The sequence below is a fragment of the Agelaius phoeniceus genome, chromosome 1 (assembly GCF_051311805.1).
Source record: "Agelaius phoeniceus isolate bAgePho1 chromosome 1, bAgePho1.hap1, whole genome shotgun sequence".
In the NCBI taxonomy this organism is placed as follows: Eukaryota; Metazoa; Chordata; class Aves; order Passeriformes; family Icteridae; genus Agelaius; species Agelaius phoeniceus.
The window spans coordinates 46,967,238-46,994,623 of record NC_135265.1 but is presented as its reverse complement, the minus strand read 5'-3'; the positions used below and the strand labels follow the sequence as shown (position 1 = coordinate 46,994,623).

At 39.4% G+C, this 27,386-nt stretch overlaps 1 protein-coding gene across 1 annotated transcript in view; it reads right to left on the bottom strand.

Annotated features, from left to right (window-relative positions):
- Positions 1 to 27,338, bottom strand: part of SACM1L (SAC1 like phosphatidylinositide phosphatase) — a 29,473-nt gene extending 2,135 nt beyond the window's left edge. Inside the window, exons 1-19 of the mRNA XM_054634761.2 lie at positions 27,126 to 27,338; positions 19,129 to 19,226; positions 17,450 to 17,524; positions 15,425 to 15,552; positions 14,282 to 14,431; positions 12,961 to 13,020; positions 11,346 to 11,379; positions 8,592 to 8,693; positions 7,760 to 7,845; positions 7,473 to 7,559; positions 6,969 to 7,037; positions 6,801 to 6,880; positions 5,213 to 5,311; positions 2,554 to 2,692; positions 2,256 to 2,325; positions 2,093 to 2,165; positions 1,556 to 1,649; positions 1,379 to 1,471; positions 641 to 698 (exon numbers count right to left, since the gene is read on the bottom strand). Coding sequence (XP_054490736.1) covers positions 641 to 698; positions 1,379 to 1,471; positions 1,556 to 1,649; positions 2,093 to 2,165; positions 2,256 to 2,325; positions 2,554 to 2,692; positions 5,213 to 5,311; positions 6,801 to 6,880; positions 6,969 to 7,037; positions 7,473 to 7,559; positions 7,760 to 7,845; positions 8,592 to 8,693; positions 11,346 to 11,379; positions 12,961 to 13,020; positions 14,282 to 14,431; positions 15,425 to 15,552; positions 17,450 to 17,524; positions 19,129 to 19,226; positions 27,126 to 27,184 — 1,654 coding nt within the window. The 5' untranslated portion in view covers positions 27,185 to 27,338. The remainder of the gene's footprint in view (positions 1 to 640; positions 699 to 1,378; positions 1,472 to 1,555; positions 1,650 to 2,092; positions 2,166 to 2,255; positions 2,326 to 2,553; positions 2,693 to 5,212; positions 5,312 to 6,800; positions 6,881 to 6,968; positions 7,038 to 7,472; positions 7,560 to 7,759; positions 7,846 to 8,591; positions 8,694 to 11,345; positions 11,380 to 12,960; positions 13,021 to 14,281; positions 14,432 to 15,424; positions 15,553 to 17,449; positions 17,525 to 19,128; positions 19,227 to 27,125) is intronic.
- Positions 27,339 to 27,386: the final 48 nt, after the last annotated feature.

The window sequence follows — 27,386 nt, the reverse complement described above, 5'->3', positions numbered from 1 at the left end:
CAATTAGCAGACAGTTTTACTTTAGGACAAATGCAAATATTTCAAACTCTCCCTCAGAGATTTGTTGTCAAATGAAACCAGAAGTCTTACACAAATCTTCTTCTGTTTCCTTACTTTGGAATATTTGTACTTGCCACACAGTTCTTGGAATACATTGAACAGAGATCTATGGAAGTCAGCCAAGAACTCTACTGGCAACAATGTTAGAAAATTCAAGGCAAAAGCAGAAGGCAAAAACCTTCACCACTCCCAACACAGATTTAGATTAAAGGGAAATCCATCAGAACCAGGCTTATGCCTGTATCTGACAGCTCTGAATTGTCTTTCTGCCCAAAATTAGATAGGTATTCCTCTGGGGCTTCATCCAGCCTACAATAAAGCTACAGGCGCATCTAAATTTGGAGATAATTAACTGTCCCTTAATTGATTTCTGCATGAGTTTTAATATTGTTTTCTATAGCATCTCCATTTTTTCCACACTAATGATACAGTGCTAAACTTCAATCTCCAGAGCCATGTTCAAGCACCTTTTAGAATGACTGAGAAGCAATTCTACACTGAACAGTTACTGGTAACAATTTACACAAAATTCACAGAGAAATAAGCCAGTTTTATACAACTAAACTCAATAGTGACTTACCAGCCATTAGCAAACAAATAATGCACATGGAGAAAGCAACCACCATAATAATAGGCAACTGAGGAAAGAGAAACAGAATAATCACTTGATATAGCAGTACATATATTCCTTCATTTCTTTTAAGATGGATGGTACTAATAAGCTATTTACTTGCTTTGCTTCTCAATTCACCTGCATTCAGGTACAAATAAATGTTTGGATAGTTCCAGAATCTGGAAGACTCTATTTAATAATTATGTTTAGCATTGAAATACACTTTCTGTGCATTAAAAGAGAGGTTGAGGCGTATGCTTTGTTTAAAAAACAAATAAATACACCAGTTAAACCCATTATGTTCCCAAATCCCATTTCAAAACAGGAAGGGAAAGGTGAAAAAAGTGAAAAGAATGGGGGATTTGTGTTACAATCTATGCTCCCGCATGAAGTGTGAGAAAAGAAGTCCACAAGATTCTTCTGCAGAAGACAACAGTCATTGATAGTGACTAGTAGAATTTTCCCCCTTCCACCTGGTGAAGGGTATTTGAAAAAAAGCAAGCAGCAGATTTTCCAATACCTCAAGGACACTCCATTTTCTGTCAAGGGAACAGTCTGGGTTTAATCCTATAAGCAGGTGTCACAGAAACATTACCAGATTACAGGGATGCTTCATGACTAACAGACAAGTCCTGCTCAGGCATAATGAAGCCAGTGACTGAATTGTTGTGTTTCTCTTACTACAAATAAAGTCTCCATACTCACAGCTAAGAACTTCCAATCCTTCTTGACATGTAAAGGACTAGCAGGTTCTACTTCATCCACTGAATAATTTCCAAGAAAAAGATCAATCGCATCCTGGAAGAGAAAGGGAGGGCAAGAGTTAGAATGCACAACAATGTTTATCAAATACACTTCCCCATGGTTAAAAGCTTTACTTACTTGTCTAAATCCATCAGAAAAGTTGTTTTTGTAGTAACGTATTAATGAGTTCCAGCCATCCATTATTAAGCCCCACTGAGTTCTCTTCCCAGTTCTGCAAAGAGAAATTGTGAACAATATGTAATATATGTATGCATTGAGGACTATAATTTCAGATTTACATTCTGTCACTATCCAGATGTGTATTACATTAAATGAACACCTGCACAGGAATACATTTATCTAGTGCTGCCTCTGCATTACTACCACACATACTTGTAACAAAATTGTAAAATAAAATTACACTTCTTTCCATCAGACAACATAAATGTGCATCTTCATGGCACACTGCCTTGGTTTTCATTTCCAAATAGCCTTTACTTTCATATAAACACAGCATGGAATCTGGAGATTTTAGTCTGACTTTTTACCAACTGAACCATTGCAAAAAACTCATTTACAGCCCCAGATTAATAACCTTCTCAGATATGAAGGCTTGAAGGAAATCCCAAACATGCTTAAAAACCCAGAAGGCCCTTACAAGAAATGCTGACTTGCCTTGTGTAATCGGTCTTTAAGGCACCAGTTCCAGCATATTGTTTGGCACAAGCATTAGCATTATCAGCCCATGCTGTGAATAGGAAAATGATAAGAAATATTAAGGAAGTTATATACTCTTTGCAGAGAAAAAGTCATTGTTTGAACTCTATAAACAGCCTACCATTTTTGTAGATTTTCTCAAAGTCTGCCTGCTCTTCAATTCTCTGTCCCACATGCAGAACACCAAGTCTCTGGAATAAAAAGCACATTGAGGCTTGCTAGGAGTTTGATAGAAAAATTAGGATTTGCTTTCAAAAAAGGCTGTATTTATCAAACTTGAGTCTAGTCAATGCAGCTCAGGTAAGTAGTACAATAACTCCACTATGCAAGCTCTTACTGGAGCATTCAAATGACATTTCCATTCCAAATGAAAAGCCTCTCTCCTCTTCCAGCTTGTCAAAGAAGAGTAAAGCATTTACCTGCAGCTGGGCCTGCAGAGACCTGCGTGCCAACAAGCTCTGGATGACGTTAGTCCGATCCAGGCAGTCCATGCAGTTACTGCGGAACGTTCCTTCCTGCTGAGTCACAGTTTTACCCTCCGAGTCAACTAGAAAGTAACTAACACACACAACATACATATTTAGAGATAACAGTCCATATAAACCACATGGTTTCACATGTAAATATCCTAACAACCCAACCACAACTGTCCTGAGCATTTGATGAGTGCTCAGCCATGTTTTCAAACTTTGATGTCGCCCTGAATTCCTGCCATGCTGAAAAACAGCACCAATGCATGAACATTTAACAATCTCAGGGCAGTATTCACTCCTACCATTCAGAAAGTCAATCAGCAATATTGAGTTATATGCTACTGGGAAGAGCAACTTCTGGTGCAAAAATGAGGGACTTGTGGGATTTTTTTCCAGTTATTTTAGTGTCCCAGCTCCACAGATATGAAAATCATTAGCAGAGCTTAGCAGCAGAAGTAACCAGATTTGTTGGTAAGTGGTCACCAGTTCAACCCAGTCACCAATGCATAAAAAGCTGTCAGGCACATTTCTTCCAGGAAGGTACTCAGATTTTTTAAGGGTGCTTGCAAAATATGGAAGAATCTGCTACTGTCACATGCTATTCTCTCCATTATATGAACATGGGGGGGGAACCAGATATTCCACCTTGCATATGCTAATTATTACCTCCATCTTTTAAATCCACTAAACCAGGTTTTTCCAGCAGTTGATGGCAAACAGGTCATTTTAAATACTGAATTGCAGATATGCATTACAACAAAACAAATATTCCAATCTACTTATCAGTTGGATGTGTGAATGGGACAGAAATATGCCTGTCCTGCCACAGCACAAAACTTCCAGTTTTCTACAGTTTTACAGATTACAATCCATAGATTAAGTTACTCCAATATGTAATTATGAACTCTGGATTAGCATATAATCCACTCTTACTGTAGAGCATTTTTATCAAGAGCCTCAGCATTTTTATCAGGAGCCTTAGAAACACATGAATTTACTTTGATTAACCTTGTTTTTTCTTCTTAAGCGTAATTTTCATCGCTCTTGAGCTAGTTTTGTTACACCATGTTTTACATTGTTGAAGACTACAGTGACAATAATACTTGTGAAGTCTTCCTTTTCTCCTCAGGTTCTGGCTACAACAGATATTAGGATAAGATAGTTTTTTATTATCCTATTTAACTAGAAATGTCTGTTCTTAAATGCTGCATCTCCTATAGCTGCTCTAAAAAATTAAAAAACTAACAAAGAACACCTCCACAAACCCAGCTCTCCTTTCTGACATATCTTCCACAACTGGATTTAGCCTGCAGAAAATAAGAGTTGTTTACCTCCCTAGGGGTTGCAAAACTATTTTCTGTGAAGATTAAAACTCAGACTTTTCTGTTCCTATTTAAGCAACAGTCGTTACAAATGAAATAAAACAAGTTAGAGCCAGCCTTGAGAATGACTCTTCAATTTTATATCTTGTTTTAGAAATGGCTTTTTTTAAGTTTTCATTTCAAGGAAATCTGGTTATTTTCTATGCCTCCAGTGGCAGCTGACAGTAAACAAGTTAAAGGATTCAGTATTAATTCTAAGAATAAAGGATCTTTGCTATATAAGAAAAAACTGCAATCTTATTTCTCTTTATTTGAGGTGCTCAAAGTCAGTTTATTCATTAGGTCTTTATGAGTTTTTAAGGCCTTTTTTTTGTGGTAGACAAGAGAATATTAACTATAAGCTGATTAATTTATATCATTCCTAGCCATCACTCTAGGCAAGAGACTTTGTTAACAAGACTCTTGTTCTAGTCCACACCTTACCTCATTTTATTTTGTCAGGACAGACTATACCACTGCTAGTTTTCTAATGTTTTAGCTAATCTACTTTGTGCTTTAGTCATAAGGCTTCAAGAACAGGAAGGAAGCAATCAGAAAAGCAGAACAAACTAAACTATTTCCCTAGCAATCTACAGGTCTACAAGTAGCTATGACCAAAAATCTACTTGTGGGACTAAAGATTTAAATTGATTTGGACATTTTGTGTATTTTGATATAGAAAATAAGAATGTGTTTGCCTGTGGGTTAGTTATATTAGCAAGGGGTAACAACCAATGCCAATGCAAGGTTTGGAGCCACAACAACTTGTGTTAGAGAAAACACTTTTACAAATGCCTGTGGAAGGAACACCCAGTGTTTTACACTACAAGGCAGAACAGTTTGCTGTCAATACGACCCAGAATTACTATGGATGAAAACAAATATAACCTAAAGAGACTTGCTTTTAAATAGCTCCTGTTGTATGCACATTCATTTCTTTGTCCAACTCTCCACCCAACCTTACAAAGGCAGCTCTTGTCACAACTCAGGGTTGCTGCAATTCTCAGACCCACTTTATGGAGAGGCAACATGGGCTCTTCATCCAATCCCCAACCTTGTGTCTAACCTTGCACATGGTGTCAGCAAGACACCAGAGACATGGACACACTAATGCACACAGATGCACCTTCTTCACAGATGACTACAGAAGGTCTGTATTACTGTGCCTTAATGCAAGACAATAGAAACTCTGAGAAGTTGTCTCATTTTAACAGCACAGAGGTGAAAGAACTGCAGAGCCTTACCTGAACTCATCTTGCTGGTCTGCCAGCTGATCCATCAAAATCTGAAGCCGATCCCACCTCATCCGACTGCACTCTTTATGGAAGTCAAACGCCACGTATCTGTTCAGAGAGAAAAGCACTTTTTCAGATTATGTATGTACTGCAGTGAAAGTTACAAAAAATTCTACAGTAAGAGGCTGATCTATAAAACAGGTAGTGACAGAGGACTTGTTTTTCTTCAGAGATGACAGAGCACTGGCAAAATCTGCAGTTGTGCTGAAAGTCATCTTCCTGATGCTGCACCCTTAGTGTGAATGTTGACACCATTAAAAATTCTTTGCAAAATGCCATTAGTCTGGGGAAGCACCCATTGTGTTCCAAGTTCTGTGTATGTTCCATTCAATGTTCTGGCTAATATTTGTCCTCCAGAAAGTACAGAAGGGATACGAATCTTAATGTCTTTTTTTTTTTCCCCCACCAGGATTCTTTTGTTCTCTGTTCACTTTGAACTAGACACAGGTGTTGAAATCCAACATTTTTTGCTGACATAATTCCCTCTGTAACTCTAGAAACCTGAGACAGGTTCTGTTTAAGCAGCTAACCTAACTGTCATAAGAAAATTAAGCAGCTACTGACTTAGAACAAAATTGTAACAGCTGATTTCTGGCAAAAAGTACTCTAAATGAATGGTACTTGATTAATTAAACATTTATGTGTATATGTTTGCTATGAATAACAGGGCATTACACTCCTCCCTTCAAGCATTCATAACCCAAAAGTTATTTGACAAGATTTCAGGACTATGCATGAAGAAAGATGAACACTGAAACAAATAACTGAAGTCTCGAGTTTGACTCTGGCAGGTCAACACCATCAAAAACAATTAACCAAGAAAGTGGATTTTGATAGCAGTAGTAAAATAGGGCTGTCAAACACCACTTTTGAACATATACAGTACATCACCAAAATGCACCTTCACATAATTTCACATCTTGGTTTAAACCAGATGACTTTATAGCAAATATGCACAGAATAAAAAAGTCGTGGCACAGTAATTTCAAGGATAAGGTAGAGGGGCAAATAGCTGTGTGAGTTGGACACAAGCTCTCCCTCCAGAAATTAACAAAAGCAAGCACAGACAGGTTGTAAAATTGTGTACTGCACTCTGTATCCCACAAAGAGATGGAATTTCTCATAATCCAACTGGATTCTCCACTCTTGGCCCATTGTTACACTGAGCTCCAGGCATTTAAATTGCTTGTTCTCCTTCTGTTCCATCCAGTTTTGCTAACACTCAGCACTCCCTCACTAAGTTAGCAATGTAACCAAGCCCTTTTGCCAGAAGCTAGTTCTACAGGGCATGATTTTCTTTTTCCCAAAATGCAGACGATCTCCATTGCATACTATGGCTCCAATACTGGAATTACCATTGCCTCTTAATTTCCTTCCTTATTCTGCCTGTGTCCTCTCTTAGCAAGTTACTTCATAAACATAAAATGCAAACAAATCACAGAACTGGTAAAGGCCCCTGAAGAGCTGACCCCTCTGTGAGTCTCAGAGGGAATGCTTAACTTGTAACACAAAATGTGTCACTTCATGTCACATGTACCTGACCATTCCATTTGCCATGCTGTTCACCATTTTTGAAAAGGTTTGCTCAAGAGGCTTCTCTGAGCCTTTTTGGTTAACCTGGGAAAAGGGAAAACAAAGACAGAATTACTCAGAAGCCTGCTTAAAAGAACAACAACTTTTTCAGGAAGAACAAGTGAAAGCATACCAAGTTGACAATCATTTGCTTTCCATAGCTAATTATTTGTGAGTCAAAATGTCTTTGGAAGCCATCCATCTAGAAGAGAAAGGAAATGGGTTGACAGATGTACACTACTATTAAGATCTGTGCTTTACAAGGAACCACCATTATAATATTTTTGATGATTCTTATAACTGTTTGATGTTCTCTATTGTGCCAAGACATTCCCACTTTGCTCCTCCCAGTCCATTCAGTTCTCCTCATTAAACATGCTACAGATGAAGAGTATTGTACAGATACTAAAACTGCTGCAAACTGGATCCAAAGACAAACTACTCCCATTGATGCCTGCATTTTTTTCAGCCTTTTAATTCATTATAAGAAGTACAAGGTTTCTTGATATTACTTTTAAAAAATAATGCTCAATCCAGTATTGCTGATTTTTATTCTTCTGATTACAGTTTGCAACCCTATCACACAAACATGAGCCCAGTAACATGTTAAAACCCCAAGACAAAAACACTCACATACATGGTTTACTGACTTGCTGATCTGTGGCTTTGGTTTATACTTGAGGTTTGGTCTTTGAGACCAGAAAAAAGGAATAGATCCACGAGTCTGCAAAAGAATGGTAATGGTTTTAAACAGCAGAATTTACAAAACCCGCTTGACATTTAAAAATAAAGCAGACAGGTTTATTTTGTTAAACTAATTCAGTCTGTTTGTTTAGTTTTATTTGCACATCTTATATGCAATCTATATTTAAAAGCACAGACAGAGCTATCTATCTACGTATCTGTTTCTTACAGTGACCTTACCTGAACAAACGATGCTTTGCTCCCCTTGTAATGCACAATTTGTTCTGTCTCAACAAAGTTAGCAGCGTGCCCTTCTGAATCAATACCTGCGAAGGAAAAAGACCATGTTAGCTGGCTCAGCCTGCCTGCAAAACAGTGACAGCACATCAGCAAAAAGCTTCCTGCCCTTCCAAGCCCTCACAGGAAGCACAGAGCTGCCTGACAACATAAAATTAAACACAACCGTGGTAAAAGTTTCATATGATCTGTACCAAATTTAAGCAGAACTGTGCTTCTTTAAGTTAACACATTAACACATTTTGGTATTTCTAGCACTACAGATTATCATTTAATATGAAAAAAAATACCAGTGCTCTTAGACCAAAATATTCACAATTCTGTTACAATGGTACTGCAGAAACGGGACAAATTTCTTCAAAAGCATGTATGTTTGGACTAAGAACAGAAAAAGTAATTTAAATTCATTGCCCTGTTTGCTTTTTAACTTGAAACAATTAGAGAACACCACTCAGGGCTCCCCTGCCAGCAGCAGTGATGCTCTTATCAGGATTTACCTCTAGACCAAAAGGGCTATTACACACTCGCATTTAGCATCAATGAAAACAGCCATCTGCTAAAAATCACTACAAAACTTTTGCAGTTATGTCTTAAAGATACAAAGAAGAGTAAGTTTTAATAAATACCAAAAAATGCTTCAGTTCTTAATATTTTCTTTGGAGGAAGAACCAAGACAAACTAAACAATGGGTTTTTTGCATGCCATTATCCAGCAATTACTCTTAAAGGTAACTCACATGCGCAGATGGAACACATAAATCAGTTTTTTCTTTTACCTCTTACATAGTAGCGTACACCAGCCCTGAAACAGCTTCTTCTGGAAATAAGGAGCCAGTCAAAACACTTGCCATTAATTGAACAAGAGTGCATAGTGATAACTGATGAACAACACTCAGGAAAAACCCCAATGTTTCATTAGGATATTTTTACACATCAACAGGTAGGAAACTTTAAGGAATCAAGAGAACTACATTCAAATAAATCTGTAAACATTTGTCACCCCAACAACAGTTGAACACTTAACTGGAGAGACAGTAACAATATTAGGATCAATATGCACATTGCAAAACAACACTCTATGGTGATGTCACTGATGAACAATCATTAAAACTGCTGTAATTTTGAGAAAATGTGATTCTAAAGAAGTTTATTCAGGGTCTTATGGTCTTAATTAAAAATCAGGAATCCATCTAATCCATAATTTCATTAGACTACCTTAATAGTTTCTTGCCCCTATTGTTTTAAAAATTAACAACTACTTCAAAAATACCTCTTCTAATTTTTTTCTAGGCTTTTAGAAGAGTAAATATCTTGGGGTATACATTTTGCACCTGTAAGTGCAACATACATCACATCTACAAATGCCAGAACTAGCAGTAAAATAGACTGGCTTTCTAATCTGTGTGAAGAAAAAGAGAATGAAAACACATCAAGACTCCAGTCTGAACTTCTCACACAAGAATGGTTTCCTGTAGCCCAGGCTACATACCCAAAGTGCCAAATGCACCTGGGACTAACCAACAAACAGGGGCAACGACAATTAGTTTCAGCTTTACTCTTGTTTCATGCTACTTATAGTGGCACTTATTTGGGACTGCAGTAAGCTATCAAGTCTAATAGAGACCAGCACCCATGAAAAATTTCTCCAGGTAGATTCACCAGTTTGCATGTTTTGCCCCTAAAAACTGAAACCTATCACTTTAAAGCAAGTAAAAGATCAAAATAGTCAAATTTTAAATTAGTCTACTGCAGTCTTCTCTTTGAGGAGTCTAGATACTTTGTCTCAAGTGAAATTTAGGTTCTGTATCTATTATTCAAATGGGATATAAAGCAGCTGTGTCACACATGAGCGCCTCAGCTCTGTTAAAGAATACACTGATTTCATACATGAGTCATCTTGATTTCTGTTTGTATTTATGCCAATACTGTTTGTAAACAACCCCCCAAAATATAATACAAATTGTCCCCATCCAGAATGTTCTCTCAATTCATAAATTAAGGCTGAAAAATACCCATTCCTCTGTTTCCCTTTCCCTGGAAAATTACTGCCAGGTCCTCTACCTTTTAATTCAACATTTGCACAGCCAACAGTATTCTGCAAGAAAGATTACCTCTAACATTAGCTGCTTAGCAATTGTCAGCCTATTTTCTGTTGGCAATCTGTGCTCATTTAAAATGACAACTTGCTATTAGCAACTTCCTAGTATACAGATAAGGACAAGACAGAATTTACTGTTCTTTAGTAGGGCTAAAGAACTTTAGTACTGTTCTTTGGTTTGGAGCAGCAAGGTAAATACTAAATGTAGTTCAGGGCTTCAGGTGATTAAAATCTCAACTATCCAAGTCCATTATTTCTCATCACTGCAAGACTAGAAGCCCAGCACACATAGTTGAAAAAATATATTTGGGTTCATATGGGGAAATAAAAAAAGCAACTTTGATATTATTGAACTATCTGCTAGTGGCACTGTAACAATTCTGCTGTGGAGTCTTCCTAGCATTTTTACTGCTAGAAATCCCATTTCTTCCAATTCCTGAGTTGTCTAAGGTTTTGCTGTAATTCTATTTTAAACAAATATTACTTATGCTAATTTTTATACAGTGAAAAACAGGCTCGAGGAAGGTGTTAATTGCAGTCTGTCAGTTGTTAATTGCAATTTACCCAGAACCAGCAGGATAAGGATTAGGGTGTTTCAATGTCTCCCTTTTGCTATCTTTCCTTTGTCTCTCTGCCTACTCCCACAACATTTTCCATTAAATGAAGTCACAGGAAAGTACTGGAGATCTTCCAGCTGCTGACAGTCCTATCAGATCAACTGATTCCATCTGGAAACTATTCCCTGCACACACCTGAGGGGCCTTTGCAATGGATGAACAGAGCAGAACCTGGCATGAGTTGCTCCGTCCAGTCTTGCCAGTCTTTTTCATACTGTCAGTCCAGGAACAACTACCTGGGACTTACTGCTTATCACACACTGCCTCCAGAAAGCATTCAGCTTCCTTGCAGCATTGATCCCTTCTCAAAAATAAACTCATGACTGCTTTACTAAAAAGGCTGTTTCCCAAAGTGTTGGTGCAGAAAAAGCAGCTGCCCAGGAAAAGCATCCCAGGAGCCTTCAGCAGAATTTTTCCTTTTAGTCATCAACATCCATAAGCACTCCTTCAAGTCAAAACTGTCCTCCCTTATTTTGTATCTAAATTAAATGCATCCTTATAGCACGATAAAAAAGTACTAAAGCTGGTGGGAGAGCATCTGCCATATTAATCTTAACCTTCCTATTGACTGTTATGCAAACCAAGACTGTAAAATCAAATACATTAAACCCATACAGCAGAATATTCCAGGGAGTTAACACAGGAGTAGACTATCAAACAATATGTAACACCCATATATGAGCAAACTATAACTTATTTGTGACAATGTGCTCTATGTTATAATTGCCAGTGTAACAACAGAACAGCCTCACAGCAGCCATTTTGTTACTGGACCACCCATTTCCAGTACACAGTTTTACAGAACAAAAGGATACATCCATGCATCACTGGTGTAGCAAACCTATGGATCTGAAAAACACAAATACATGTGAAAAATATTAAACACTAGTAGCCAAAAAAGGTGAGGGATTTTGCTTTGCTCAAGGATTTTGTGGTAATTTCATATACTTTATATCATTTACTTTTTGTTTAGGGTGAAACATTCCTTTCTGAGAAAAGAAGTTCAGGGAAAGCAGAAACATATGCAATACTTATCAGCAGGAAGAAAAAAGTAAAAGTCTAATCCTAATTAAGCAGCCTGGACAAAAAGCAAGCTGCTTTGTCCTCCCTATACACGGCATTTATTCTCCTACAAACATACCAGATATAAAGCAATACTTGCTGAAAATCCTTTGACATGGTGTGTTTGCTTTATCTCCACAGAAGGACATATGCAGAGACAGTAGTTACAGAAGCCTTCAGTAAGACTTATTTTTATGTGATAAATGCTCAAAATGCTTGTTCCAGGGTTTTTCCTATCTTGCCATTCCATCTTCCAAGAAAACTTCGAAGTTCAATACTAGAAGTCAGAAATTCCACACTTAACATTACCTAAAACTGTTCCTGCATCAAGTCACCTTCACCTGTAATCAATGTGAGGGGAAGCGTGGCCTAAAAATACCAGTTATCTCTCTTTTCAGCTTCTGTGCTTTGCCCCCTAGGTCTGTTTTCACTAGCCAGCCACACTTGATTTTCCTTTGCTGTTCCCACCACAGCTTCTCTCTCATTTCCCAAGCTTTATTTGCATAGCACTATGCAAACTTTAGACCCAGTAATATGCCCCTGGAATATGTACAACAGCCCTTCTCTAATTGGTATCTCCACATTCCAGAAGCAGGGCACAATCCAGCCTTTTGGAACAGTGCTGTCTAATGTACCAGCACATCTCCACAGGTTACCGAGGCAGAAATAGAAGCCGTGCGTCACTTGCTTTGATAAATGCAAAGCACTGGTGGAGAGAGGAGGCTGCTGGAGTGCAGGCAATCCAAGGAGTTTAACAGACAGAGGAGGTCTCTGGCAGGAAGGAGCTTAGACAGTCTGGCCATTAAGGTGCCACAGCTGTGGCTCATGGTCATGCACTTGTATTTGCTGGACTAAGTGAATTCAAGGGTTACACTTCATTTGAAATAAACTGGAAGAATCTAAATTGTCAGTCTTACTCTCAATTACCAGCTTTATGATCTGTTCACTAGCAAAATGGAATTTAAACTGCATTTATAGAGAATGATGTGAGACAGTCTTAGGAAAAAAGTGATGAACTGGACCTTGGTTATACCCAAAGATAAATAAGTAGCTAAACTTCAAAAACTTGAAAAGCATACACTGTGCAGTGTAACTTCCCCTTTGGTTTATATGAGCAGCTATCTTCACAGCACAGTATTTTCAAATACTGACACTTCCAAAAAAGTAGCTTTCTAGAAGTACTACTGAGGGCATTAATAAAGTTGGAAGTTTGAAAGCAGAAGACTCACTGTGCTAAACTAGACGATGATTAGCCATGTTATACTAGATTCTGGCTGTCTGAAAGAGACAGAATCACAAAAAGATGTTGCATACCTATAGCAAAAGTATATTTGTTCCCTATTAACAGAATCATTACTAAGTGTTTACCTCTGGTTGAGCAATAAATTCTCTCAGAAGGTGTCCATTCCATACAAACCGTGGATCTGCCTGCAGCAAAAAAAAAAAAGCCAAGATGCTTTTAGAGACTGTAAGTTCTGTTTAATTCAACATAAAGGCAGTATCATAGCATCCACAGCATCATGTAAATTTACGTGAACGGGTACAAATGGAGATGACGTTCCCTTCTTTCATCAGTAGCCTTCATATCCTCAACTAGAAATCTAAATAAAGATTGGAGAGACCTATTCTTTTAGCTATCTTAAGGGTGTTGCATGACACTTCTAAACCACTGAAAACTGAGCTGCAGAACATAATGCAGTGGTGCCCTACACCGTGGTTGTTTCCTTCTACCAGTACTGTTATAAAAAACAAACACAAATATCAAACAAAAACACCCACACTCCAAACACAAACCAGACTTCTCTTGCAGAGGAAAACTGGACATGTTCAAAATTGCCATTGTCCTTTTGATAAGCCATTATACTGCAGTCATGGGCATATGAAATTATTAACCATATGATATCTGAATTTACTTGTAACTGATGTTTATTACTGTACTTTGCCTTTTAAACAACCTTCTGAAGTGACACAATTTTAAGGCAAACCAATCCTTTTGTTTCCTTGCTCTCCCTGGCAAGAGCACTGCCCAAGCAGCCTTTGATGATGCAAAACAATCCCCAAATGTAAGTAGTTTTTCCAATATTAAAAAACCAAACCAAACCAAAACCCCATCAATACATACACAAGAAAATTTCAAGTTCAAATTGCATTTGGCTGCTTTCTTTAAGACAAAAACAGCATACTAAATTCACGCTTCACACAAAGAATTGGAATACTTTAGAAAGAATACAACATCCCAAGACTGACAGCCATAAAACCTGCAGGTCTATCCCAAGTTACTCTGGAAAAGAATATGAACACAAGTACAACTTATTCCACTTTGGATTCCTTCCCCCCGCTCAAAGGAATTATTTGCTTTCTCTCAATTGCCCAAAATACTTAGCTCCTTCTTGTAATTAGAAGTGTTCAATATGAGAGGCAAAATTTAATTTCTTTTGGATTTTTCAAAATCAGTTTAAAGTACACTTTAGGAAGTACTTCCAACTGCTGATCTGGAAGTGTGACAGGAGATCAGAACAGATCCCTAGAACGCTGTGCTGCTCACAAGCTACGAGACTTGTGTGGACCAGTGTGTTCAGACACAACCCCTAACAGCTTGGATAAAACACCAGCATCATTTAAACATCATCTGCATCAAACTGACTGACAATTTGCAAGACACAGACACGAAGCAGACTCAAATGCTTACCCTCTCTAGAAGGCTCATTTCCTGGAACTCTGGACTTGTGTTGGCCAGCCGCTGCAGGGTGTGTGTTAGGTCGTAGGTTGTTGAGAAGTAAAACCCGTCCACGCTCAAGACATGGTTAAGCATTGATAAAAATACTTTATTGTCCTGCAACTGTTGAGATGAGGAAAGAACAAAAGAGCTGTCAAATACTGCTATCAAAATATTTTACTCTTGTAAGCTACCACTACTTTTTGAAGTGATGAGATGAATTTTGCTAGTGCTCTAGCAATACATGACATCATCCAGAGATTACCACACAAGAAGGAAAGCATGACAGTGCAATTCTGATACCAGCTCACTGGTAACTTGCAGCTAGCACACTGCAACCAAATTCTGCAACAACAGTAGAGAGCAGAGAACAGTATTCCTGTGAGGCAAATAGCTACTGATATGAAACGAACCCTAACAATTTCCAAGCAAAAGGGAAGCTGTTAGTTTCCCTGAAAACTATTCAGTCAAAAAAAAACCCCAAAAAACAAGATGGTAAGACAAAAGAAAAGTTATAATCTATGTTCTGGTTCAACCTCATTCCTTTCCTGAAAAAGCATCAAATTCCCTTCCAGCTCCATTGGTTAGATACCCTGACCTGCTCTTTATCAATCCACTACACACCTGTTTTAAAAAAATCTTCCACCTATCTCTCCCTCAAAAAGGTAAAAGTCAAATTTTCCCTACTGAGTAACTATGTAATAAACAATTCCATAAAGAAAGCAAGACAGATAAGGTGACAGCTATGCAGTTTATTGTAAGGGCTGTCAGAAGAGTAAACCTCTGAGAAAGACTTAACAGAAGCATTAGGAAGGGTGTACCATTTAATAGAAGCAAAAATGCACATCCATAAACTGCAATGATATTCTAAATTGCACCATGTGAGTTTATCACCTTGAATTTTATATACTTTTTATCACCTTGATTTTATATACATCCAAACCCAAATATTAAAGCCATTCTAGTAACGTGAACAAATCAGAAAAGAGGTATTGTTCAAAGAGCTTCTTAAAAAAAAAGAATTCATAGCTTCCTCATGTGGGAATCCACAAAATCAGATAATTTTGAGAAAGCTGCAAAAGGCAGGCTCCACACTCCCCTAATCAACGTACCTACCTGAATATCAGTTAAGTGCAGCATGGTCTTTTTGTAGGAGAGGATGTCAAAGTCTGTTGCTTTCCAGATTGCATGACCAAAAATCTCACCTACTTTTTTCTTTTTTGTTATTACAATAAGATATGTGCCTGTAAATCAGAAAGAACAAAGTTAAAAAAAAACCCCAAAAAACTGCATGTATTAAGAAAAGCAGCCTATACCCATAACAGAAAACTGAAACCAACAGGACTTTGTGTTCTTAAGTGTAGCAAAACACACAGGGCTGGAGCAAAAGCAAAATGTACTTTCTAAGCTACCCACTTCTCTATGCTCAGAGATCTTGAGCTGCTCACTAAGTTTAAGGAACTTTAAAAAAAGCAGACAACATAAAGTGTCACCTACTCTTACTTCTGATCAGTGACAGTCTGAAAATCTTCAGGTTTGCCAACTCAGAAAGAGGCCAATGCTCTTAAATGTGGTTTGAAAAGCACAGAGTAAGCCCAAAATGTATGAAAGGAAGTATGCTTCAAAAGCAAAAAAGACTATTCAACTTATCATGAAAAAATATTACTCCTAACAGATTCAAAACTGTACAAAGATTTGGGGTTCTTTTATCATTTAAGCCAGGAAGTGTGCTGTTTCCCTGACTGCATGAAGCAAAAAACCCACCCATAATCATGGACAGTTCACTCAGAGCAATTAATTTACACTTGCTGGTGAACACAACACAACCATATTTCTAAGCACAGCATATTTTAGTATCACCTTGTTTTTGAAGAAAAATTTTACTCTTAATACTGCAATAGGCAAAGAATATTTATATTTGTTAAAGATGCTGCATTGGTAGACACAGGGTCAGTTTTACAGCTCACAGCAGTGAACTGCCTAATAACACTTAGCTGAACATTTAATTTAACTAAAAACATCTTTACTTTGACAGCTGTATGCTAACGCTCAGTGCAAAGCTCTGGGGGACAGAATGAAAAAACCCCAAGCTTTTAAGAGACTTAACATATTCTATATTTTATTTAATATTCAGGCAGATGAAAAGTAATCGCTACCAAGCCTGTAAGTGATGACAATTCCCCTTTGGGGCAGTTCAGTTTTTAAACAGTCAGCACTCGTGGAGTCCCTAGGACACATGTATCCATTACATTGCTCTTAGTCTGCAAGACCACAATTCTTTAGAAGATGAGCATAGAAAATTCAGCAGTTTTAAGATCCTGTAGAAGTCACTGTATTCAACACAATGACCCTTTGCCTCAGTTGGGAATACTGCAGTGAGTGATCTTTAATCCCTTCTACATATGGGGATTTTATTCAGTATGTATACTGCTTATTACATCATTTTTCAGAGTATTTCAGTCTCAAACTCTACCAAATTCTACAAAAAGGACTGTTGGAGCAGCAATGCTTACTCTCCCAAAAGCTTACACTTTATGAATCAGGTGTATTCATGACACTGGCTGCTTAGACCTGACCACCGAGACACTTAGAAAAACTGGACAACTTATTCTTATATTATCCTGGAACTCTCTGAACTTAGAATTGTTCCAGTCTGCCCTTGCCCTTTTCATGCTGGATTTTCTTTGTATTTGTAGGGCAGCTGCAACACAATCATTACTTGAACAGCTGCATCTACTTGTCTATCCTCCAGTCACTCTCAGCTATTTGTGTACCATGATTATTGATCAAGCTTCACAACACAACACTTGACTGTTGCATCAAATCCTGCAGCTCAGATTAAAATAGTTACAAAGAATAAGCAGATGAGCTTCTTTGCACTCATTTGAAATGCATTCCTTATAACTCAAACAACTACCAGTTAACCCTACCTTTAGAGCACCTCCTGTTTTAAGAGTTACACACACATTCATGATAAAGAAGATGTGGATGCCTCCATCCTCTAGAGGCCACATGGAAAGCCTATCATACTGATGAAAGTGCATCCTCAGATATTTGCAAATACTATTTTTGCCTTTAAAGCTTCTTCAGTAATCTATTTTGTCTAAGTATTTTTAAAGAGCAGAGTTCTGCTCTCCTTACCTGCCACCAATCGGATTGTTCCCAAAATACCAAATATAGGCCTTGTAACAGCTGAAGGGGGAACATCTTTTTTAACTGAAAAGCAGAAGAAAATAACATCAGAATTTCAGACTGCTTCTTTCATGACTGTATTGGAACACAATTAGAACAAGGTTTCTCCAGCCCTCCTTGTCAAATCAAGTTTTGCTACAGTATATTTATAAGTATATAAATATATTTAAGTATAAGAAACAAAGCATCAGAATTTCAAAGCCTGATGGAGGAGGATCTGGGATTCTAACCCACCTTCTAACCAATTTCTCATGTTTAATCAAAGTAGTCATTCCATTAAATAAATTCAAGCTTATTTTCATGATAGCATAGCAAGTAGATTCCTCAATAATGTATTGTCCTGCCAGCTTCCAGAAGCTTTGTTTTGAAGCCATCAAGACATGAAGGATAACCAAACCACAAGTGCTTGTGCCTCCCAGGTCTGTTTGCATCTTCTGAGCCCTAGTCAATTTCTGTCTCAGAAGACCTAAGCTGTCTCTGCAAAACTACAAACAGCAGCATACATGTGGCAAGGGACACAGTATTCCAAACAATACACCAAGAGAGCCAAAAAGTATCCAAATCTCAATTAAAAGTCTTACCATGTGTAAGTTTAATCTATCTACATTTCTAAAACAACAGAAGGGATTTTAGAGAAATTGAAAGAAACTCAAACCATCCCAGAGAATGAAGCATTTTCCCAGAACTCAGAAAACTGAGAAAGGTAATTCTGGAATCTTCTTTTGCTTTAAACACCTTGCAGGTTCATCTGATAAAAGAGCAGCAGTAAGAGAGATGTAGACTGACAAAAGACTTGGGATAACTATCTTGACAGTTTCAAAGGGACAGTTTTGAAGGAGAAATTGAAATAATTTACTATGATACCAAAAGTATCAGTGGGATGGGCACACTGCTCTTACATGAAATATAAAAGAAGCCTTATAAAAGAGAGACAATGACTGCTTTTATATTACTATTACTGTAGCATTTCTGTCTGTTTGGAGATCAGTAATACTGTGTTACCAAACTCCTGAAGTATCAAAAGGAAAGTCACCCAGTGCCTTCATTTTACTGTTATTTAATCAAAGTTCTTTGTTTCATACTCTTTTAAAAATGTAACTAAAATTTTCAAGGCGTCAACAGGCTTAAGACTCTTCCCACTGACATTTGAATCTGGATTTACAATGCAGAATGAAAATTTCTAGTAAGAAGTTTTTTACTGTTGCTCTTTCTGGAGACTTTATGAAAAGTCAGGTTTCAGTTTTATATAAAAGACAGCACTGGGACAATTTGCAAAAGCTGAAGAATGCCAGTGTTCAATCCTTTCCCTGTTTGATCTTGAACTTCTAGCACCAACCCCAACCAGCCTGGATGAGTCAGCTTCCCCTGTTGTGATGGACAGTCTTACCAAAGAACAGGCAAGCACTATCACCCTGGGAACCCTCAGCATTAAACCCGCAGCCAAAAGGCATTTGAAACAAAGCTCTGCAGAACAGAATGCAAAGCATTGGTTTAAACAGTAACAAAGTAAAAACAATTATGTCAGTATTATCTCAGTAATGTCGTGAAGATCTTCTTGGACTCCTAGAGCAAAACAGACAAAAAGGACAGAGAAGACTGTATTGAGAAGTACTGGTGAGGAGAGTCACCTGTAAGAGTGACTTCTGTGGAGACTCTGTCAATGGCAAGTACATCATCTGCTCCATCATCACAGGCTTCCACATAGAATTTCTCTGGCGTTATATGCCTTAAAGGGAAGAGAGAGGAAAAAAGAATTCGTTTAGCAGAACTTACTTTGGGTTTGTTTATTCTTCATCACCTGAAGACAGAGCAATCATTTTTACACCTTATTTCAGCTGCAAAATAACAAAATTCTCACTGGATTGCTCCCCAACAGCCACTGATGCTGCCAGTGCGCAAAAAAGCAAAAAAAAAAAAAAAAGCAAGTCCAGCTCATCAATTATTGCAAAATTCACAGCCTGCTCAACAATCTTAATCCTTTTTGATTACTATTATGTAAAGACATGAAAGTAAATTTGTGTACGTAGTGGTCCATTCTGATTCCTGTAAACTTGAACCATATCTGATAAGCCAAAACCCAACACAAATATCAGAAGTTTTTAAACCAAAACCTTCCTAACAGATCAGACCACATCCCTAATGCAAGTCTAATAAACAGAAACGCAATGTACAAAATTGCAAACACACCTGTTTCACGTTAGTGTTGTAAGTATTGCAAGAATCCACTGGAAACAACACAGAAGAAATGGAAAAGTTCAAGTGGCACACTAATTTATTGAAGCAGGAGTCTGAACACTACCATTTCCCAGATGAGTTAGCCAGGTCTACATAACACACATGGCATTAACATGTACCCCTGCACCAGACAGACAAGTCACACATCGACTTCCTGTTCACACCTCATTGCCATCTTTCCCTTCCTTCCCCCCAAAACCAGCACAAAACCTAATGCTAGTCATAAACAGTTTTTAGAAGTGCTCCTTAAAGACACTCCCATTGTGGTACTTGCAAGAAGCTAGACATGTTATACTGTGCATTGATAGGAGGGTTATGCAGAAGTGGCTTGTAGCCGTACACAGGAAATGCTCAGGAAACAAACAAAACACCCCAAACACTCTTAAACTATTGTTCTTGACTCTTAAACTAAGAAAAATCACTGTAAGGCTTGACAAGACATGGGGTCAGAGTTTTAAAATTCTTGTTCTGGTAACCGGGTAGGTATTTTTAGGCTCCTTCTCCCTAAATAGATCTTGCATTTCTACGCATCTTTTATTTTTTTAATCCTTCAGAAAGCTGAATTAGAATCCTAATTTAGATCAGAGGAGTCTGATGGCCAGGTTTTGGTAGCAGGGTGAGGGGGGCCACTACAGAACTGGCTCCTGTGAGAAGCTGCTGGAAGCCTCCTGTGTCTGACAGAGCCAATCTCAGCCAGCTCCAAGACAGACCCACTGCTGGCCAACACCAACCCATCAGTGACAGTGGCAGCACTTCTGGGATAACATATTTAAGGAGGGGAAAATGCTCACCACAACCAAGCAGCAGGAGAGAAGAGAAAGAACATGTGACAGGAACAACCCTGCAGACACCAAGGTCAGTGCAGAACAAGGGGCAGAAGGTGCTCCAGGAGCTGGAGCAGAGATTCCCCTGCAGCCCCTGGTGAAGGCCAGTGAGGCAAAGCTGTCCCTCTGCAGCCCAGGGAGGTCCATGGCAGAGCAGAGATCCATCTGCAGCCCTTGGAGCACCACAACAGAGCAGGGTGATGCTAGTTAGAACAGGGTGCTAATAATACCCATGTTGGAGGTTTGAGGAAAGCAAATACTGAACTGAAAAAATCCACCAAACAACATAATACAACCAACTGTAAAGCAATGCGTTCATTCATTAGATAATTTAATTTCATTATAGTCTATGGGTCCTAAAATGGGAAACATATCTACAGTATTTCCTTTGTAAATCAGCGTCCTTAAATCTTTCACGTACACATATTAAATGCTTAATCTTTGAAAATAAAACCATCAGAGTAAGAAATATAAACATGCAGTTCACTGAACACTGAAGCCTTAAAACACCTATTTTACCTCCATTGCTTCTGTTTTTGATGAAGTGCACATGCACCCCCAGCTCTTTAGGGGAGTTTCACAGCAATAATGGGAGCTGTCTTCATGGCAAAAAGCAAAGAAGCTTACACAGATAGAACAGGGGCAAGACAAGCTTAAAGCCATCTACAAACCCTCACTTTGTTAAAGAATCTAAAAAGAAAAGAGGATGTACCATTTAAGATGCAGTCAGAAACCTACTGCTAACTGGCAGGAGGCAGCAGGACACATTATTTCCACAAGAGAATGCTGCAGCTTTAGTTGAATGCTCATCTTTCTCTGGGATGTCAGCTGACACACAAGATTCCAGCTAAAACAACAATTGGGAAGAGACTCAATGAAGTTTAATATTGGATCTGTTGTGTCATTAACACAGATGCTTATGGACTCTTACTCATCTGAGCATTTCAAGCAAAATAAGTTGAAAAAACACATTAACTTATCAGGTCATAAACAAAGTGTTGAGAACTGCAGTTTCAGTTTTTGAATACTCTGTATGAAGAGCACAACACAGACAAGACATCTACACTGACTGTACAGAGCACAAAAAGCATTTCCATCCATGATAATATTTTTAAAAGCTGCTCCTTACATTATAAAGTGCAACATAGCCATGACACTACTACAGTCTCAGAACAGAGATTCACATGCATATTGGTTAAAGCCTGTTTTTAACCAACTGAGAAGCTTACAAATTTCAAATAATTGTCATATTACAAATGTTTTCTTTATCACATGCAAGAATAACAATTTCTCCCTGAAGAACAAGAAGTCTTTTACCTCAATATCCCCAAACTGAAAAGAAAACAGAGAGAGTTAGGGCTGCCACTGCAAATCATGCTGGTCTCTCCATGTGTGTCATATGTCCTGCTTTGCTAGATCACATCCCAGTATTTCTCTCTCTCAAATAAATCCTAGACCAAGTTATTTCCTACCACTACCATTGCTTTTAACAACTTTATCATCTTCATTTCCTTTTACACAATGTCTATAGTTTAAGCAAAACTAGAAATTTATGTTTCACATTTATTCAAAGTCCTCTTCCCATGGTTCTCTCCAGGACCAAATTTGGTGACAAAAGTGTCATGGAGAATGTAAGGCAAGTCACCCCTGCTTTCAGCTCAATGGACCAAAAAGGCTTCAGCATCTTGCAGCAGTCTGAAACAGAAATGTTGACTCTTGAGTGAGAGGGGAATCAGGGGTAAGAGGAAATGAAGTTACCAATCTACAAAGTTGACAGAACCTGAACAAATACTACACTCTTGAGGTCACCTTTAAAAACTGCCTTAAATAAAGCTGTGCAACACAATCTGGAAAGCCTAAGGCCCTGCAAAATACTGAATTTGTGCTTCAGAAGAAGTGGGATAATTAGTGCTCTACAAAATCTTCAACAGAAAGATGATTCACTTAATCCTTGCCTCATTTGTGCAAGAAGTTCAACATTTCCTAAAATATAGTTGAGGAAGAGGCCAAGACTCCAAGCAGTTCCAGCCCGAGTGGTGATTTCCAACTTCACCTATTACCAGAACTAGCTAGTAGTCTCATTCACACTTAAATGAATTTTTCTGTCGTAAAATTGTTAGAGTCAAGATGATTTCCTCTCACTTGTCTTTCAGAAAGGAAACTGATGAACATTGCATGCAAGAATAGGTTCATCTCCAAACTCTGCTCACCAGCAAGCCTGTACGTCTATCACAAGTTTAGACAGCACACATGCTAATTTTGATCATCTGACAGGGAGATAGTAAATGGTGAAGAAAGAAACTGCATATTAATTCTATTTTTTTAATGAAATAAGGACAGATGAAAGTCCAAGTGACAGTATTGTATAAAAAAATAACAATCAGGAAAGCAGTATTTCATAGAAGCCCACAGTGTCTGTAGTTATGAACTGGTTTTCATACACCCAGCCACATTCTGGTCTTGTATAAACTTCATATGTGACAGTGGAGCCTGCCTTCTCCTCAGCTACACTGTCACTGCTGTCTAGAATCATACAATACATCAAGAGCTCTCACCACCTTGCTTCATCACCATCTTGCTTCCCTTAGAACTTAACAGCATGTCAAATCTTCACAAGATTTGAGTCCTTCTATTTCCTTTTTTTTTAATTAAAGGAAAACTGACCACCATTATAATGAACTATTTCTCAGTACTGCTAAAGAAGAAAGGATGCGATAAGCACAAATATTTTACATTTTTACTATAACTCACATTACTCAAGAGAGGAAGTATTGAAGAACTGCAATAACCAAATTCCCATTTCAAATATTACTGAAGGTGACTTGAATTTCATTTTGATAGTCTGCTGCAACTGAAACTATGTAGATTGATGCAAGAGATAATGCAACTCAGTAGATTCATTCCTACAATTCAAAGTTGCAGGGAAAAAGTATTGATTCCTAACATAACAGAAACATTAAAAAAACAGAACAAAAAAAGAACAAACCACTGCCTGCTTACATCAAATGTAAAGTCAGACTCATTTACAGTTGTGAGATAGCATTTCTTTTGTTTATGTATTTGTTGTGAAGTTTCGCTTCCTTAGTTACACTATAAAGCAGCACTGTGTATCATACAGATGATGCACAGTTGCATCCCACATTTTAATTAGGCTGATCTTACACACAGGAATAGTCCTGTGCTCAGATACAGCATGAAAGAGGACCCAGCATGCTCTAATGGCCACTAAAGATAGTACTTCACTCAATATCACTTAAGCCTTCTAGGCCTCAACAGCCAAATCCTTACTTCAGTAATTGATTATTTCACCATAAATACTTAACATTGCCCTAATGCAGGAAACTCTTTGATGTCAGCCTCTGAATACCGTAATAAAGCAACCCAGAAGCACACCCTGTACTGCACAGAGATGCATTTAGGATCTTGAGCACAGCAAACTGCTCTGCAGTGAGATACAAGATGTTAGTTTATGCAGAGTCCCAACAGTATGTTAAGTAACAGAGCGAACACACTGGTGGTTTCAGCACTCCAGAGATTCCAGATTTTCTAGGTGAGCAGGTGTGCTAATTATATGTCTCCCATAAATATTACTCCTTGAGCAGAAACAGCTCAAGGAATTGGAACATCTCCCATACAGCAGTAGTTGTTGCAGGGAGAAAAACCCCAGGGTTTAGAAACCTAATGGAAATACCATTTAAAAAGAAAAGACGTATTAAAGGCTACATAGTGTCTGTTTCTACTGAAGTTTCACTCTAGATGAAAATAATTTACTGTATAAGTTAATGTCCTGCTCAACCAACATCCCTGAGCTTTACCATGACAGCTACTTAGATGGAGAAGGAAGAAAGAATAGCTAAAAATCCCTTTCTATAAGTGTTCTTCAAACCCAAATGCCCTTTCAGACTTCCCCCAAACACATACACGAGTGGAGGTCACTGTGTTCAAGTGCAGTGGCTACCAAAGACCAACAAGTACTTTCACAAAGCATGTGAGGCAACATAACTATGGGCAGGAGGAGTTAAATCTGACACACAGCTAGGGTCATGGACCCACAGGATACTGAGAAGGCTATCAGCAAGGTAAGCCTTCTTCCAAGCATAAAGAGGAAAAAAGTTATTTTAACTGAGCCAAAACAACAGTCAGAATTTTCTCTATTCTGCAGACACCTTTAACAATCAGTTTTATATATTAACCAGACTAGCAACTCCATTGCCAGTTGTGGATGCAATACCTGTTTGAATTTTACAATTTATTCCTGAGGCTACCAGAAGAAGTTAATTAAATATAGCAATGTCAGAGGTGACAACTGTGGATAGCAGTTTTCAGGTTCATAGTTTTCCCAATAACTGTTGCTGTAACTCAGGAAGTTCCACAAGCAGCACAAATGCCAAACATCAGCACTTTCACTGTTACCACCTGAACTTGACTGATGACACTGGTCAAAGCACAAAGGGTGTGAGCCACTGCTTTTGATAAGGTGGAGAATACAAGAGGTTTGTTTTGAGAGCTAGAACCTGTGGCTGGATGTACAGAACAGGACCCTGAAGAGCATGGCAATCAGGGAAGCTCCATACAGTGCCGGCAGACTACCCAGAAAAGGTACAGCTGCAGAATCTGACCTTATCATCTTGAGAGTGAGTAATCAGTCAAAAATCCAAACCCAAACAGTGCCACCACTAAATCCCCAAACTGAAGTCTAGCCTGGATTTTTCATGAGAACATTCTCCTTTGACCTTGACAAGCTGGTAGGTTTGACTCATCACACAAGTGATGGCCCTTATCTTCAAATGGTTGGTAGCAAGGCTGCAGCCATTATCACAACTTGGTGTAATGACAAGAAAATAAGCTCATTTTTCAGAGCACAAAACAATTCTGTTTTCATATTGATGAAAAAACTCATGTTAAACTACATCTGAGACAGCCTTGTTCTAAAAAGATCAAAGCTTACTTTTAGCTAAGATTAAACTTTGAATGAGAGAATTCTTTACTGGCCTGTATCCAGAAAAGTGCTTTTTACTTGAAAGAATCCTCAGTAAGAACAACTGGGCACACAAGTCACACAACTGCTACTCACACAACCCACCTTTGCTCCTCTGCAGCCAAAAAGATCACAAGATCAGCGTAAAGAAAGACAAATACTGCTAAGGTGACAAGAGAAAAAAAAAAAGAAAAAAAAAAAGAAAGCTTTCTGCCAAGTAAAGTCTTTCTGCTATCACTGATGATGTTACTCTTCAGCAATACTCAATTATCTCCAGGGTCGGTGTACCCTCACATACCTACCTAACCAAAATAAGAAGCCTGGTGAAACACATAACAGCATTATGGCAAACTGTTTATACAGATCTCCAAAAGATCTGTTTACTCTGAATTCAAAAGATGACTGTCAAATGAAACTTAACAGAGCATAAAGTACAGTTAAATCAGGCTTAAGAGTCACTTTCAGATATTGCTGCCTGAAAATGGCATCGGTAACTCAATCATGGAGTTTCCAGCTACTGTTTAGAGGTCAAAAGCCTGGGAATGCCTTTAGGACACACAAAGACACTTCACTTTTGGCTTCAGACAGTCATGAAGAGTCTCATGCTCAGAGCAATATCCTCGGGAGTTTGAACCAGTGTGAAGGTTTATAATGGAGATGCCTCTTGCAGCGTTAATTTTGCACTGCTTTCGGTTATGCAACTTCTGCTGCTGTATTAAAGGCAGCAAACAAACATCTGGCATACACACACGTTCAAAGGGTTACAGTCTCCCCTAAAAAAAATTTTATTTTAATAATAAAATTACACTGGGTAGTTAGAAGAATTTATCTGGAAAAGTCACAGCCGGCACTGCACAGGAGAGTCCCGAAAGTTCAAAGCCCTCAAAGTTTAGTCATCGACTGGCATCCAAACCATCGCACACCACAAAAAAAGCAGATTTGTGTGACGAGAGAGCGATGGACAAGCACGCCTAGGGAACCTTCTGCTGGCAAGCGGCGCGGCACACCCACAGCCTGACAGCAGTGCCCGAGCCCCTCGGCAGCAGGAAGGCAGAATCCCAGAGCTGTCAGGGCCGGAGGCATCTCCGGAGATCACCTGGCCCGACGCCCCTGCCAAGGCACGGTCACCCGGAGCAGGTGACACAGGAACGCGGCCAGGTGGGTTTGGGATGGCTCCAGAGAGGGAGTCGCCACAAGCAGCGAACAGCGCAGGCTGCTCACGGCAAGGGAAGCCCCGCAGGCATTGACCTCCGGGACACGCGGGAGGGCAGCGAGACAGACAGACACGGGAGCCGCCCGCCCGCAGCGCCGTGGGATGGACGGCGACAGGGGAGCCGCGTCCGCGGCCAAAGTCCTCCCTCGCCGTCCTCCGCCCGCACGCAGCCACCACTTCAGGCCAAGCCCTTCGCGATCACCCGGGGAAGCGAGGGGGCCGAGATGGGCAGCAAGGGCAGAGGACAGGCCGGGGGAGGGCAGGGGACAGCAGGGGACGGGTGACCGTCGCTCCACCGGCGGCTCCTCCCTTCCCTTTCCCTCCTCTTCGGCAGGTGCCAGAGCCGCGCCACCCCCGTCCCAGCGGGTCACTCACAGCTTCAGGCTGGCGTAGGCCGCCGCTGCCGTGGTTCCCACCGGTGCCGCCGTCGCCATCCGTCCCCTCGGGCTGTCCCCGGCCGCGGGCTCCGCTCCGACCCGGCCGCTCCCTCCCTGCCCGACTGACGCGTCCCTGGGCCGGAGCGACGGGGCCCCGCTCGGGACAAACCTCCGCGGGCGCGCTGGCGAGCCCAGGGCGGGGCGCCGCCTATGGCAGGGGAGGGCGGGGCCGAGCGGGCTCGCCGGCGCCGCCATTGGC